Source organism: Manacus vitellinus, unplaced genomic scaffold (genome assembly GCF_001715985.3).
Source record: "Manacus vitellinus isolate BGI_N305 unplaced genomic scaffold, ASM171598v3 scaffold_2_pilon, whole genome shotgun sequence".
Classification (NCBI taxonomy): domain Eukaryota; kingdom Metazoa; phylum Chordata; class Aves; order Passeriformes; family Pipridae; genus Manacus; species Manacus vitellinus.
In genome coordinates this window covers 37674508-37689053 of record NW_021940208.1, presented here as the reverse complement: position 1 = coordinate 37689053, position 14546 = coordinate 37674508, and the positions used below count along the sequence as shown (strand labels likewise).

Here is a 14546-nt window from a genome sequence, read left to right as displayed (position 1 = left end):
GTTTTTATTACTGAAACTTGATGTTTACAAAGAGTATATAGCTAGATAATTTGCTTCTATCATGAGATAAAAGCATGAATTTAGTTACTTTTAATATGTTTGTGTTCTTTCAAGGAATACAGATGAGGCATGCCGAGGGTGTTTTGTACTTGTTTCGGCTTGAAAGGATTCACTACCTTAACTACTGTTAAATTTTCATGTGACTACTGTCCAGGGATTTCACCTGGTTCCCTTATCAGGATGGGGATAGGAGATTAGATTTTGATACCTCTGTTCATGTAGATAAAATGGTTGCTTTGTCAAAGGGATTCCATCATAAATATGATTACTTGTACTGATATATATATATATATTATTACTTCTTTCATTTGACAGGAACAGTGAAAATTTCTTTGAAATGAGTAGAAACCAGCTTATGGAGAAAAGATGGCTTCTTTTTCGTGTTTTCATGATCAAAAAATGCTGTCCTCACAGTTCTGTGGGAGGAAAAAATACACAGAACAGCAGTGCTCATTTCTGTAGTGTGGGCAATTGGTTTTAAAATTAGTGGCCACTGTATTTGGTTGATGGTCATTCATAACAAACTAGTAAATGCATTGTACATTTTACAAAACCAAAGAAATCTTAGCAATTGTTCTCCATATAGCACTGAAATTTTTGGCTCTGGTAAGGAGTACGATTTTGATGTGCAAACTGGTGAAATCTTTCTGTGCAAGTGAACTGCTTTCAGCAATGGTGAGCTTAGCCCTTCTGCATCTCTTTAGGTCTGACTTGGTGACTAAAATTCCATGTGCATTTGTCTTGCATTAGTTGAAATTATCTTTCAGAACTGCAGAGCGTCTTGCTAGAAAACTGCTTTGTGATGGGACCAACTACTGTTTCATTGTAACAGCAGTGTGGGATTTTTCTGTGCATGAAGTCTCAAGCTTTATAAGTAATGTCTGGCTCTTAATTTCTGTAAATGGCATGACACACTACATCCATTTTGAGCTTTTGACATACTAAACTGTTTCTGTTTAATGGATGATTTGCCATGGTGAACAATGGACTCAGGTGACTTGATTAGGAGAACAAAACTTTCCCCTTTTGCAAAACATTCTACTAGTAAATTTACTTGTGTAGAAAGTTTGCATTATAATACCTTGAGCTTCTTCCTCCAGTATTTCTTTGTTCCCATTTCTTTGTTGATATGTCTTTTTTTTTTAAACTTTGTTGCTCAGAATGTCTTTAATGCTAGCCAAGGAGTAAGGGATTTGGACTTTTTTTCATGGACTTCCAAAGCTTTACCCCCTAAGGTGAGTTAAATTACAGGAACAGTCACACTGTCTCTCATGTTTTCAGAATGCACCTTATGACTCAACTTTATACTAAATATTCTTTGAAGTCTGTTTTACTGCGAATTATTTTTACAGGAAATAGCAGATTTGCATAGGGTGCTGTGTCTCTTCCTTTAGGATGAGAAAAAAATACCAGGGCAGATTATCGAATTTTCATTAATTCATAAGTAGCACTCTCCTTTTTTAATAAAACAGATTAGAAGTTCAGAGAGATAGCCTAGTAACGTAAGAAAGGCTTTAATTTTTTCTTAGTGCAGAATTTACTAGTAAATTTTTTTCTGTCTTTGAAGGCTTCACACGCTGTTGCAGCATCTAATAGGATGATATTTGTATGAGTAAGGCCACAGATACTTAATAAATATTCCACCCATTCTTAAACGTTTTTAAAATTATGTTAGCAGCTTATGTTAAGTACAGTTAAGCTGTTTAACTACAGAAATGTTTGTCTGAATAGCAGTGCTGTAGTGATTTTTGAAATCCATTTTTTTTTCATATTAACTTTATAATGAAGATGGCATTGTGTTGTACATTTTGGTTTAGAGATTTTAAAACTTGTTTGTCCACTGAATCTTTTTCCCCAGAATAGCAAACTTTATTATAGCAAGATCTAAACAGTATTTAAACTTTTTTTTTTCCTCGAAACAGTTAACCTCAGCTTGCATTGACTTGCTTTGTAAGTTACATATTTACATAAGTCATTTTTGTATAAAAGCTTCTTGAAAAAACTGCTGTATTAGTCTGGAGATAGTGCACAGACTTCATACCAAAAAAAGGCGGAAAATAGTGATAGTTAAAGAGATCAGAGGAAATTACATTGATTTGAAAGGAAGTAACAAGAGCAGAAGTTTGGTTTAAATCTGACAAAAGAAAGTATTCTTTTACATAGCAGGTAGTGAACTTGGACGGTGGTGTTACAGGAGATTGTTGAGGCAGAAAGTATCAGCATATTCAGAAGAAATTAAATTTATAGAAATCAGATTCATAAATAAACACTAAAGAAAATAGGATTTGCCCTCTAACATTCATAATAAAGATGTTAAATGCTGTTGGTACGTAAAGGACAGACTACTAATAAAGACTTGTATTCTGCTTATAAAGAGCATCTGTTGCTGTTGCTGAACTCAGTATACTAAATTAGGTGACCCACTGGCTTCATCCAGGAGGACATTACATAGTTCTTAACTTTCAGATGTTCCTTTGAAAGCACCTCTGACTTTCACTGTAAGCATAATAGAGCCCCCTTCTACTTCTCACTTGCTTTCTTCTGATATAAATGCATTTTCTTTACTCCCATCCCTCATATTTTTCTTTACAATAGCCTTTTTGTTAAGCTGTAACTGGCTCAAAAATCAATGCTAATTTTTTTCTTCTTTTAGTAACTGCAACCTTTTCTTGGTAAGAAATTCAGAAAGCATGTTCTCATTTCAGATTTGGATATATATTTCATCGGTAATTAATATGAGATGAAATAATAATAATGCAGTAATATTTATATGAGCATTTACAGTCTATGGTATTGCTGTTACTCTGTTATAATTTTGCCTTAAAATTAACAATATATTCTGAATGTGAAATCAAAAAGAGAAGCATTCCATATGGAGAGAGATAATATTCAAAATTTCACAAATACAGAAGGAGGAATGAATGTGTATCCTGATAAATGTCAGTGTGGAATAAGGTTTAGTGAAAGCAGTTAGATTTAAAAAATTATCTCCAAGGTTGGATATGAACCATTCCTTTTATGTAAACGGTTACATTTATACCACTTTTGCTTCAAGAGAAATATAGTGACTTTTCAATTAATGTGCAATTTACTAGTAGTTAGTTGTTTAACATTGCACAGTAAAATTAGCAATGTAACTAGTATCTCTTTTAGCTTTGAAATTTACCTTTTTTAGTCTTGAAATATTTCTTATCTAAATAGTTCAAAAGTGGGATTAATAAGTTTTATTTTGTTCTGTTTTGCCTTTTTTTAAATTTCTCAGGAATCTAGGTCTAATGCTGATGATTTTTTCAAAGACCTAAATTCGCACTGTCCACAGGAAGCAGTGATGCAGGAACAAGATATACCATTCCTTCGAGGTGGACCTGGAGTGTACAAGGTAGTGAAGACTGGCCCATCAGGTCACAACATAAGAAGCTGCCCTAACCTTAGAGGTATCCCAATTGGAATGTTAGTTCTGGGAAACAAAGTCAAGGCAGTGGGCGAGGTATGGATCCTTGTAGCTTCGGTTCATGTCTTCATAGATACCAGTATGTAACAGTAGTAAACACAACAAAAGAATCTGCCTCTGTACAGGTTTGCTTTTCCAATCCTCATGATAAATACTGACCTTTGAACTTGGTTTGTATTATAAGTACTAATGCAGTTATATCTTTTGCCTTTTTGCATTGATTGGAATAATGTTAAAATTGTACTGCAGTTAAATATGCTTACTTATATGTTTCTGTTACAGTATTCCTTTACAAAATTATGTTTCTTGTTCTACCTTTTTGTCATATTCTTTGAAAGAATTTTGTTTCATTGAAAAAAAGTTTTCCTAGGACCTAACCATTTAACAAATTACTGTGTTTCTCTGTATTGATTGTATTAATTTATTCAGTTGCTGAACTGTTGTTACTGTTCTCGATTGTCCAGCTGTGGTGTTTTATGGTTAAGAAGGGCTTAAGGATGAAGTGTGTCATGCTATTTCCTAAATATAATGTCAGGAACAAAATTAATACTCATAAAAACTTTTCATATTTGACTTGGTCTAATAATTCTACTGTTGCAGCCATCAATTAGAAGGTATATTTTGGTGACTATTTCCTCAAGTTTTTATTCAGGCTTATTTGGATGTTCTAAAATTGCGATGTTGGTGTTTTGCTCCTTCCGAATGTAAACAGGTCTAATATTTTTGGAACAACTCCTAACTGTAAATTTACCATAAGTAGGTTTAGTACTTCAATCTGCCTCAGCCTGTGGCCTTAATTTAAGAAACATTTTTTTTTTACATTTGCTTTGTAATACGATTGGAATGAGTGTGTTTTTCAGATGCTATAATAAGTTGCTGAATCACGCTACTGAATTATTTGAAAAGTCAATAAATTTTGCTTTCTTTATGTGTGTGCATCAGGTGACTAATTCAGAAGGTACATGGGTGCAGATGGATAAGAACAGCATGGTAGAGTTCTGTGAAAGTGATGAAGGCGAGGCATGGTCATTAGCTAGAGACAGAGGTGGAAACCAGTACCTCCGACACGAAGATGGCAAGTGGTTGTTTTGTTTTATTTTTTAAAATTAACTTAGAAAAAGTTAAGCAATCTAAATAGGAGAAATAAAGTAGGATCTGAGTTTTGAACAGGTATCATATTTATGCATTTTCATTTGAGTTATATGTTACACAGTTGGACTTGAAAGTTGTTTATAAACAGTCTTTAAATTTTTTTTGAAAGGACAGTTAAAAATATTTTCCCCACGTTTTCCTCTGTGCCAGTTATGGTTACAGGCCATAAGTTTAACCGTCTTTCTAGCTATGGGGATAATTTTTAAATAAGTAATTGTTCTTTTTGTAGTTTTCTTTGGTCTTCTTTGTGTCTCTTGAAAAGCAGAGCAGAATGAATTCTGATCCTGTTAAGTTTGTTAATTTTGTCACACAACATCCTGTTAAAAACCTGTTAATATGTTTTTTAACACTGTATTTGAAATTAACATCAAATTAGTTAAATTACTGGCTCACCTTCATGGTGAAAAATATTCTTAATACCTAATCACAGTTTCCCATGCTGCAACTTCTGTTCATTGTCTCTTGTCCTGTCCCCGTGAACCTCTGAGATGAGTCTGGCTTCATCTTCCCTGAACCCTTTGATTAGATAGTCAAAGGGAGCAATAAGATCTCACCTTAGCTCTCTTTTTCTCAAACCCACATCTCAGCCTGTCTTTAGATGTTGTGTACTCTACTGCCCTGAATATCTTGGTGGTGTCTGCTGAACTCATTTCCGTCTGTCTTCTGATGGGGAGCCTGAAGCTGAACACAGCACCCCAGCTGGTTCAGTGTGTCCCTCTTGTCTTCCCAAAGTCTAGTAAAAATTACTATGAATCTTCATTAGCATGATTTTGTTACAGGTGTTCTTAGAAACATTTAAGGTTTTTCCACAAATACTGTAATTTTGGTAGAGTTCCCTAGAGGCTGGTTTGTTTCTACTTGCTCAAAGAGTTAATTTCTTCAAGATTTCTTTCTTTTAATCTATATTTCTCTGTTTTCTGCATAAATCTGGGCATTTTCAAATTATAATCTTCCCACTTCATTTATAGGATTTAATGTATCTGTTTTCCAAAAGATGTCTTTATGAAAAGCTTTGACCTCACAGCAGTCATATTCTGCTTGTGTTTTTATGTTCTTATTGTCAACCTTTTACTTTTCATTATAACAGACACTTTGCCCTTTTTGTGGTTTGGGTATTTGGTGCGGAAATTTGTTTCACACATAGATGCTCTAATAATTATCATCACATTACTATATTAAAGCAAATAGTTCCTTGCTAATACATATGTATTTTCTGTAGGACGTTGTGGCTTGACTTTAAGGTATAAAACATTCTGCAGAGAAGAGAAATAATGAAAAGTTTTTCATGAAATATATAAGTATTTATGTAATGCTTAGAACGCTGTCTTTTTTTCAAGTCATAGCTTTTGTGCTTACAGTTATGTCTGATAATGTCAATGTTTTACTCTTTTCTAGATGAGTTTGTTTTTACAAGTAGGGTGAAGATAAATACATATAGCTAAAGCAGTTTAAGCAGTTATCAGTTCAATTACTAAAATATTTTAACCTGTTTTATGTTCCTAGTACTGGAGGTTACTTTAAACTGATTGTTTTTATTTGCCATGAAATTATTTAGAAATACTTTGTCATCAATTTCAATGCTTTTGCCAGAGGGAAATAATTAGGATTTGGAGGAGCTCCAGCTAGATTTGCAACTGTCTATATTTTTATCCATAAATAATACCATCTTTCAGATTATGTTCATATTTTCATTATTTTAAAAAATTATAATTTAACTCCCATAAAGAAGTAGAATTTTTGTCAGAGACAAAGCAGAAGTCATACTGAATCCCTAGGTCCATAGGCAAGTATCCAGTTAAAACACTACAGCAAGATCTAGAGCTGCCTCAGAGAAAGTTCTAGATCCTTTCTTTTATAAGCCGACTTTAAATTTCTAACTTTCTCCCTGTTATTTTTTTTTTTAGTTTAAATACATGTGTTATGTAAAAGTTTGTACTGTGAAATGCAGTTTGGGCCTGAAGTGCAATTTTTAAAAAATTACTTTTAGAAGACTTGTGATTTTTTTTTTTTTAATAAATCCACATTAATTTTAGTACATTTACAAGAAAAAAAAAGTTGTTCAAGGTACCTACTTGAGCTTTTAAACCTGCACTTCGGATATTTCTTCTGAATGCTTTCTTATATATTATCACTTGGAATTATATTTCTGACCACATAAAGTCAGTAATTTCTCCCTAAGTCTAAACAGTCAAGTGGATTCTATCTCGTTTATTTTGACTGGATGTTATTAAGAATATTATGAAAAGCTCCAGGTTGGTTTTGATTGGGGGTTTCTTTAGTGTCATACAGAAAGCAAAATTGTAGTACTCATTTAGAGATATGAATAAATGTCAGGAAAAAATGTCTTATGTCTCGTGAACTGTTAGGGCATACCCAGGATTAAAGATTTATTGGCTCAGAGTTTGCGACTGAAAACTATCCCTTCTTCACTTTGTCAAATGAATTTAACAATTGCTGTCCAAAAGGTAAACGCTGAATGGTGTGATGTTACTGAAAAAACCAAAGTGTCAAGCTAGTTCCTAAGTGGCAGATAATGGCAAAGCTGGCAGCAACTCAGTCAAACATAAAAACAGTCTGTATGGTATTAAGTCCTCTGTCTTTATATTTTTAGAGCATGAGATCTAAAGAAGAGGTGTGCTTTTCTTTTTTTAAGAGAATTGAGTAGAGAGGAGGAGTGCTATGTGTGGAAAAAAATGTAACTCTTTTGCTTTGTGACTCATCTTTCCAACGTAGATCAGTTACTAAGATGGTCTAATTCTGAAGAGGTGTGTTTTTTTTACAGAGCAAGTCCTCCTAGATCAAAATGTGCAGACTCCTCCCCCAAGTCCTTTTTCAATACAAGCTTTCAGTAAGGGGACAAGCTGTAGTAATGGACAAGGGTTTGATTATGGCCTTGGAAATAACAAAGGTATGTTTATGCACTCACGCTTTAAAAAATTATGTTTTTCTTAACTTGGATTTTATTTTTTATTACTCATTTCCTACTCTTTTAGGCACTACAGATGTTCTTCAAAAGACATAAACAGTAGTACAATGAATTGCAAGGTGTTCTTCAAAACATGTAGTTAATGTTAGAACTGCTTTTTTATCTGCTTTAATTCCACTTAATCTAAGTACTTTGTATAAAAAGGATCATCTAAGATTTGTAAATTATAGTTGAGGCTTTCTATAGTGGTAGGCACAAAACTGTAATGCTCAAATGAAAAATACATACTTTTAAAACAAAATAAGAAAGTTATTTGATTTAGAAAGCATGTGTTTTTAAAAGGACAGAAACATTTGTCATCTGTCTTGACAACTTTTGAAGCGCATTTAATGGGTTGACAAGATAAAAGATACCATTTGCGATTTCTTGTAAAACTCAAAAAAAATTAGAAAACCAAAAAAAAAACCTCAAAAAGAAAGAAAAGTTGTAAAACTGAAGTTACCTTTCTGTCATATAGATACTAGTTACAAATGCTGGGAAATAAATAAAACCCTGTTAATTTTACTGGCATAAAATAATTGTTTCTTTTAATCATGGTTTATTTTGTTGGCAAGATCTAAAAACATATATATGTATATATATGTACATATATGAAAACCATCACAGTAAACTCAATCTGCATGCCTTTTGTTCACTTATTGATTAGGTCTAGAAAATTTAATAATACAGAAGAGACTTTTGTTGAGACAGGTGTCCTTGAGAAATATGCCTGAAACATGGAGTTTTGCTGTTCTATTCCTATATCACTGTACTCTGTCCATGACACTTCAAATAGGGACCTAAGGTGTGCTACATGTTTTTTAACATCAGCATATGCTCTTAGTGGTCTCCTAAATAAGGTAGTCTTAGTGGTCTCCTAAATAACTCAGGACTTATTTTAAAGGAGAGGAGATTAGGAAAGAGTTTATTCCTAAATATTCTAGTCTATTAGTGTCACAACATGAAATAGTTTTATATAATTTCCCAGTGCTTTATTGTGTAGAGTGCAGTCCGTACTTGGCCATGGATATAGGAAACTTTTTTTGGACTGAAAAGTTGAAGTGTTTTCCTTTTGTTTTATAAGGCCTTTTATACAGAACCGGTTTTCCCAGTTCAGCCATACTCATTTCAAACTAATGGTTGAATCACAAAAGTGGAAGGGTTTAAGATGTGAGGCAGTATTACAGCCTGTCTCTCAATGTCAATTGTGTAATAGTGCAAATATTATCTATTCTTTTTTCTACAGAAGCATATTAGGAAAATAATTTTTCCTTCTGTGTTGTCCAAAGATAAAATTTAGAAATCAATATGCTATAACAGGCATCTTGGTTTCTTGAAGACATTGTGATTCTCTTTACTATATCTTAAGCAGTTTCAAAGGCGTTTCTTTGGGATAATACAGTTACAGAACATTTGGAAGCTACTCCTGGCATTGGATTCCATACCATTTTACACACATTATTTTCTCAAGCTGTGATGCTTTGTGTGAATGAATAAATCAGCTAGATGACTTTATTCATTCTGTGTACTGTATTTCCTTCTGAATTGCCTAGGAGCGGAGAGTCATTGGTAACTATATTGACAGAATAATATAATCACAGAAAAGCAGAATTGACAGAATAATAGAGAAATAGAATTCTTCACCTGTATATGCAGGGGTTTTGTATTCTCAGGTATAAGAAGCTTTTGAGTTTTGTGGAAAATAAAACATGGAAGGCACAAGCACGATCTCATAGGAGAATTTCTGAATGAAACATTTCTTGTTTGTTAAAAGTACCTTCTGTAGGGATACAGTAGTTTCAATGAAAATTCAATTGCCATCCGTGAGTATTTCAAATTTCTGGTCAAATGCAGAGATGCCCATGTAATAGGTCTGTGTTTATAGTATTACCTGCAAGACCGAAGACATGACTCCCACAATGATTGTTTGATTTAGCTATGCCTTCTCTCTGCAGTGCAGGCAAGTTTTTAATATTTCTCCCGAATCGCCCTACCCACCTACATATTTGATTATTGTGAGCAGATGATTTTCAACCTCTTCTCAGATGTTCTTTCCTTTAAAATAATTACTCATTTTAGGAAATAAGCGTGTTGTATTAATAATAGTGGTCTGTCAAACATGTAAATCATAGAATGGTTGGGGTTGGAAGGGACCTTAGAGATCATTTAGTTCCAACCCCCTCCCTCTAGACCAGGCTGTTCAATCACTTATAGGTTTTTAAGGTAGGAATGATTGCCGCTAAAGTACAGATTCCAACATTTTTTAGGTATACTACTTTCAAAATAGTGAAATAAAATTGATTTATAGGAGTTCCTAGGTAATACAGGGTTTCATACACCCACTGGTCTTTCTCTAACTCCATGAAAAGAAAATTAATCATCATCCAAAAATGTTCTCAATTCAGTGAGTTGTAAATTATATAGTAGCTGCTAAATTTTTTTACTAGGTTTTTTTGAATGCTGTCAAAATGCTAGGAATTTGCAGAATAAAGTGACATTATTAAGATTTGCGTGAAGATGGTTCAAATGTGAGATTCTCTCAAAATCTTGGTTCCTCCCACCTCATATTACTAAGTATACTTCAAGTTATGACATGGTGTGGCCTTCTTACTGAGGCATCATGTATTTCTAATGCTCACATAGAGGTTTTTGAGAATTGGCATTCAAAATTAAAACTCTATTTTTAACATGCTAGTTTTCTGAAGGCCTTCATTTGTCTCACAATAAATGTATGTAGTTCTTCAGAAAACCAGTTCTAGTTCCTAAGTGATACTAGTGGGTTTTTTAAATTATTTTAATCTGATCTTGAAAAACAGCACAGCAGAATACTTAAAAGATATTTACAAAAATGAGCAAATATTTACCAAAGCCTTGGCACAGAAATACATTCGCCAAAGCCTAAGTACATGTTAGCTTTCCCTTCTCATCAGTTTTTCAAATCTCCTTCTGCATGTTCTGTTGCATGTGTGTGTTACTGTAAATGCTAGGGATTCCTGTTTTTTTCTTTGGCTGCTTTTCATTTTTTAGCAAGGTGAATATAAATCTCTATTTTGAAATGTTTTAAATAATTGCACTAAAATATCCATGATCCCTAAAAACCCTGCTTGTACTTTTTAGTAATTTTATTGCCATGCATAGAGTGAGATTTTTATTTTTAGTTACAACCAGAGTAGTATGTGGCTAAATAAGATTTATGAACTTTCTCTGTTATCATCATTTAAACTTTAATTGAGCACCATTTTACTGTGCCTTTCTGGAGAATGACAGGTAACAGGTTGTAGTTTTGACTGTTTTGCCCACTACAGGTGACCAACTGAGTGCCATACTGAATTCCATTCAGTCACGGCCAAATCTCCCAGCTCCTTCCATCTTTGATCAAGCTGCAAAACCTCCCTCTTCCCTAGTCCACAGTCCATTTGTGTTCGGACAGCCCCTTTCCTTCCAGCAGCCTCAGCCACAGCTTCAGAGTAAGTTTGTCAGCCTTACCTGCCTCATCAGTCCATTTCTGCAGCTTTGACATTGCTGTTCTCAGTTGCTTACCAGCTACTGATCATCCCTCAGTGCACCTTTCTGGTTTTGTTTTTTTACGTTTTCCATGATTCAGAAGCATGTGAGGTAATGCTCCTAAAGAAGTATACTTGTTCAACTTGAATTTTTATATTGACAGTATTTTGCTTTTGTATGTGTTTTTCACTGTAGACAAGTCATGAAAGTGCATTTTCAATACTGTATGCAAACTTTGGGTTTATTATAAAGGTAAATATTTTATATAGTACAAGATTAAGATAATTCTTTTAACATCAAAAATGCACTGCAGTAAGTTCATAAGTGTTAACTTACCTCCTAAATTCCTATTTTTGTCATTCCTCCTAACTTTAGGCCTGTAGCTGGACAGTGGGAACAACTTGGTACTGCTCATCAGAAAGGTTTTGGTAGTCTTCTGTTAGGTGTTCATAGGATTAGCATGGGCATGAAAGTTTGCACTTTGAGGTGAAACTAACCTGATTACTAATGGGAGGACAGGAAACTTTTTTGGTCATGAATAATGAAAGCTAAAAGCTCAGCTTTCACGATGGATAGCTGATGTTGCAATAAGTTCTTTCTTACATACCGAACAGTTATAGCATGGGTTACAGGAATACTAGTTTTCTCCTGTGTCCCATAAACTGCCCTTCTGAAGTGCCTTAGTTCTTTCTTGTGGGACTCTGTCAAGTCAGTTCACTCTCTATGTCTATGCAGTCCTGGGTCTATCCAGCTCAGCTTATTGAAGTGACAGTGAAGTTGCTTCATGTGAGAACTAGATTATTCTAATTCACTTGTATAAAGACTATCAGAAGTATTCTGACTGTGATCTTCCATGGTTATTCTGGACTTAAACCAATGTCCTGAAAGCAGAATATTCCAAAAACTACTCAGATAAAACAGCTGATTACCAGTTGTATATTCTTCCCCATCACTTTCAGTTTTCTTCTCTTGTTCAGAGTAGTGAAGTCAGAGTTTCTTATTCAGCTTTGCATAAAAATAACCACAATTGCCTTATCTCGAATTTCAGATGATTTGTCCTTTAGCATTTAGACCTACATTGTATGAAGAGAAAAGCTGTCAGCATTTTTATTGACTGCCCAACAAGATCTTGCTCAGCGGGTTTGCCTGTCCCAACAGATTCAGATAAACTGTATTCAATTAGCTATATCTGTGTTTCATGTTCTAATGAGAATCCTCGATTCAAAAGGAAGTCCTTTTATTGTCAGATAGGGGGAGCACTAGTAGTCTATCAAATAAAGCAATAATGAAAGTGGAAAAATTTTTCAAGTTTGTCTGATTTGGGATCTTAGTATTACTAAGACCTTAGTATAAGGTCTCAACTGATATGGTCATTTGCCCTTCCAGCAGGGCAAAACTCATCAACCAGATGATACCAGAACTGATTTGCTGTTGTGCTACTGTGATTTGATACAAGGATTTTCTTTCAAACAGTTTATGAAACATGTAATTAAAAGTTAAATCCATTAAATAACACATCCCAAGGGTCCATATTAAGTCAATTGAATTTTTGCTTTATCTAATGGACTGATGGTAGTATAATAGGTGAAAGAAGTTGTGCCAGCCTAGATTTGCATGACTACAGAGGTTATATACTAAATACTAGTCTTGACTGAAAGTCAGCCTAAATAGTTCAGTCTACCACTTAAATTTTCTGTTCTCCCTCAGATATCTCTACCTCTGAGGAGAAATTTGATTGAGAATTGTGATTCTGAGGAAAGTTAGTATCATGCTGAATATTGGTTTTGAATATCTAAAATATAGAATTATTTCCTTTTTTTAGATTTTTACAATAGGAAGAAAAATGTTTATCTGATTAAACTTACTTTGTGCCAGTGACAGTAGTCACTGCAGTTTTCCTTTAGAAGTGTTTGTAACTAGTTTTTTTTTTTTTAGGAATGGTTTCTGCACTTGGGGTCTGATTTGGTTTCCAAATTGATTTAAGGAAGAGAGAATAGGCTTGTCACAACCTTTTATCCTCCAGTGTCTGGTTATTTTCCTGCAGAAATATTATAGTTTGAGATAACCACTTCCTCAGATACAATGCTTGAAGAAATAGAAAGTGTTCCTGTTTTTTTCACATCATAAATAAGTAAACTAATAACAGTCATCTGTGTTATATCGAAAAATTTGTTTACAGAAGGCATATTATAAAAAAAGAAGGGGTTACTCTGTTTTCTCAGTTTTGTGTTATTTGCTAGAACTTTGTGAAGGGCTGATTGCTCTGCCCTGCTTAATTCCTTTGCTAATTTTTACACATGGTTACACAAGGTAAAAAAACTGAGAGATTGTTTCCTTTTTCATGGGGACAGTCAAAATTAAGGTGCACTTATCATGTGTTTTAATTCTTTGGCAGTCTTGTATGCAGCTAAAAGTCCAAAAAAGCTAGAAGAGATTGCATAACCTATCTGGAGTACAAGAACAGCTGTATTGACTTGGAACCTTAGCAAGGATTTTTTTCCATTAAGATCACAAGTTTATGTGGTCTTAAGATCACATAAAAACAGACTGTAATTACTCCAACCTGTGTATGCTTGCTTCTGAGAAGTTTGTAAAATCATCAGTAACAGATTTGCTTGTGAATACAAGCTCCCATAGCTGCAAGATTATTGCTGTTTGCTTGATTTACTTGTCTCTGAACTTTGTGAAAAGCACAGAAGACTCAAATTTCTGATTGAATTCTGAGTACATGCTTCAGCAGTATGTGCTGGGTCATAAAACTCTTTAGACATGGCAAGTCAGGGAATCAGGATTTGGATGTTGGATGCTGTCCAGCATAAGTTATCAAAATTTGACAATTGGCTTTGAGCTCTGAACTTGGGAAGGGAAGTGTGAGGCTTTGCAGTCCCTATTAGACTTCATGCCATGTTTCCTCTCATCGGAGTTCATACTGTGAATGAAGAATGGATTTATGGGCTGAAAAAGCTGTGGACCCCCTTGACATGTGTCACATTCTCCCTCTTGCTATGAAACCCTGGCAGCTTGCTGAGCTCCTGCTTCCTAACTCATCTCAGTCCACCCAGAAGCTGCAGTGATGCGCTGCTGTTCAGTACAATGTCCTTTGAGGCTGCTTCCTTGCCAATCCATGCTGCAGAGCTGCAATCCAGCCATCCCACTATATCAGCTCCTGCCATTCACGTCAGGAGTTCCTTGATACATCCCTTCAGTATGTGCTACCACATTCTTTTTGGTTTTGTTCCTTTCCCATCTAGGTGCTAGTTAAATAGCATTTAGAACCACTGGCTTTGGCTGCAATGCTTCTCTCCTCATTTTCTAAACTGTAGAGGGGATGCAGAAGACCAGCATGGATATGGAGCACAAAACCTTTCCTGGTAGTGCTTCAGTAAAATGGAGAGAATATTCTCAACCAAGTAT

At 34.4% G+C, this 14546-nt stretch overlaps 1 protein-coding gene across 1 annotated transcript in view; it reads left to right on the top strand.

Moving 5' to 3' along the window:
- Positions 1-14546, top strand: part of MYCBP2 (MYC binding protein 2) — a 155987-nt gene that overhangs the window by 102013 nt on the left and 39428 nt on the right. Inside the window, exons 52-56 of the mRNA XM_018070965.1 lie at positions 1221-1295; positions 3323-3547; positions 4454-4586; positions 7446-7571; positions 10934-11095. Coding sequence (XP_017926454.1) covers positions 1221-1295; positions 3323-3547; positions 4454-4586; positions 7446-7571; positions 10934-11095 — 721 coding nt within the window. The remainder of the gene's footprint in view (positions 1-1220; positions 1296-3322; positions 3548-4453; positions 4587-7445; positions 7572-10933; positions 11096-14546) is intronic.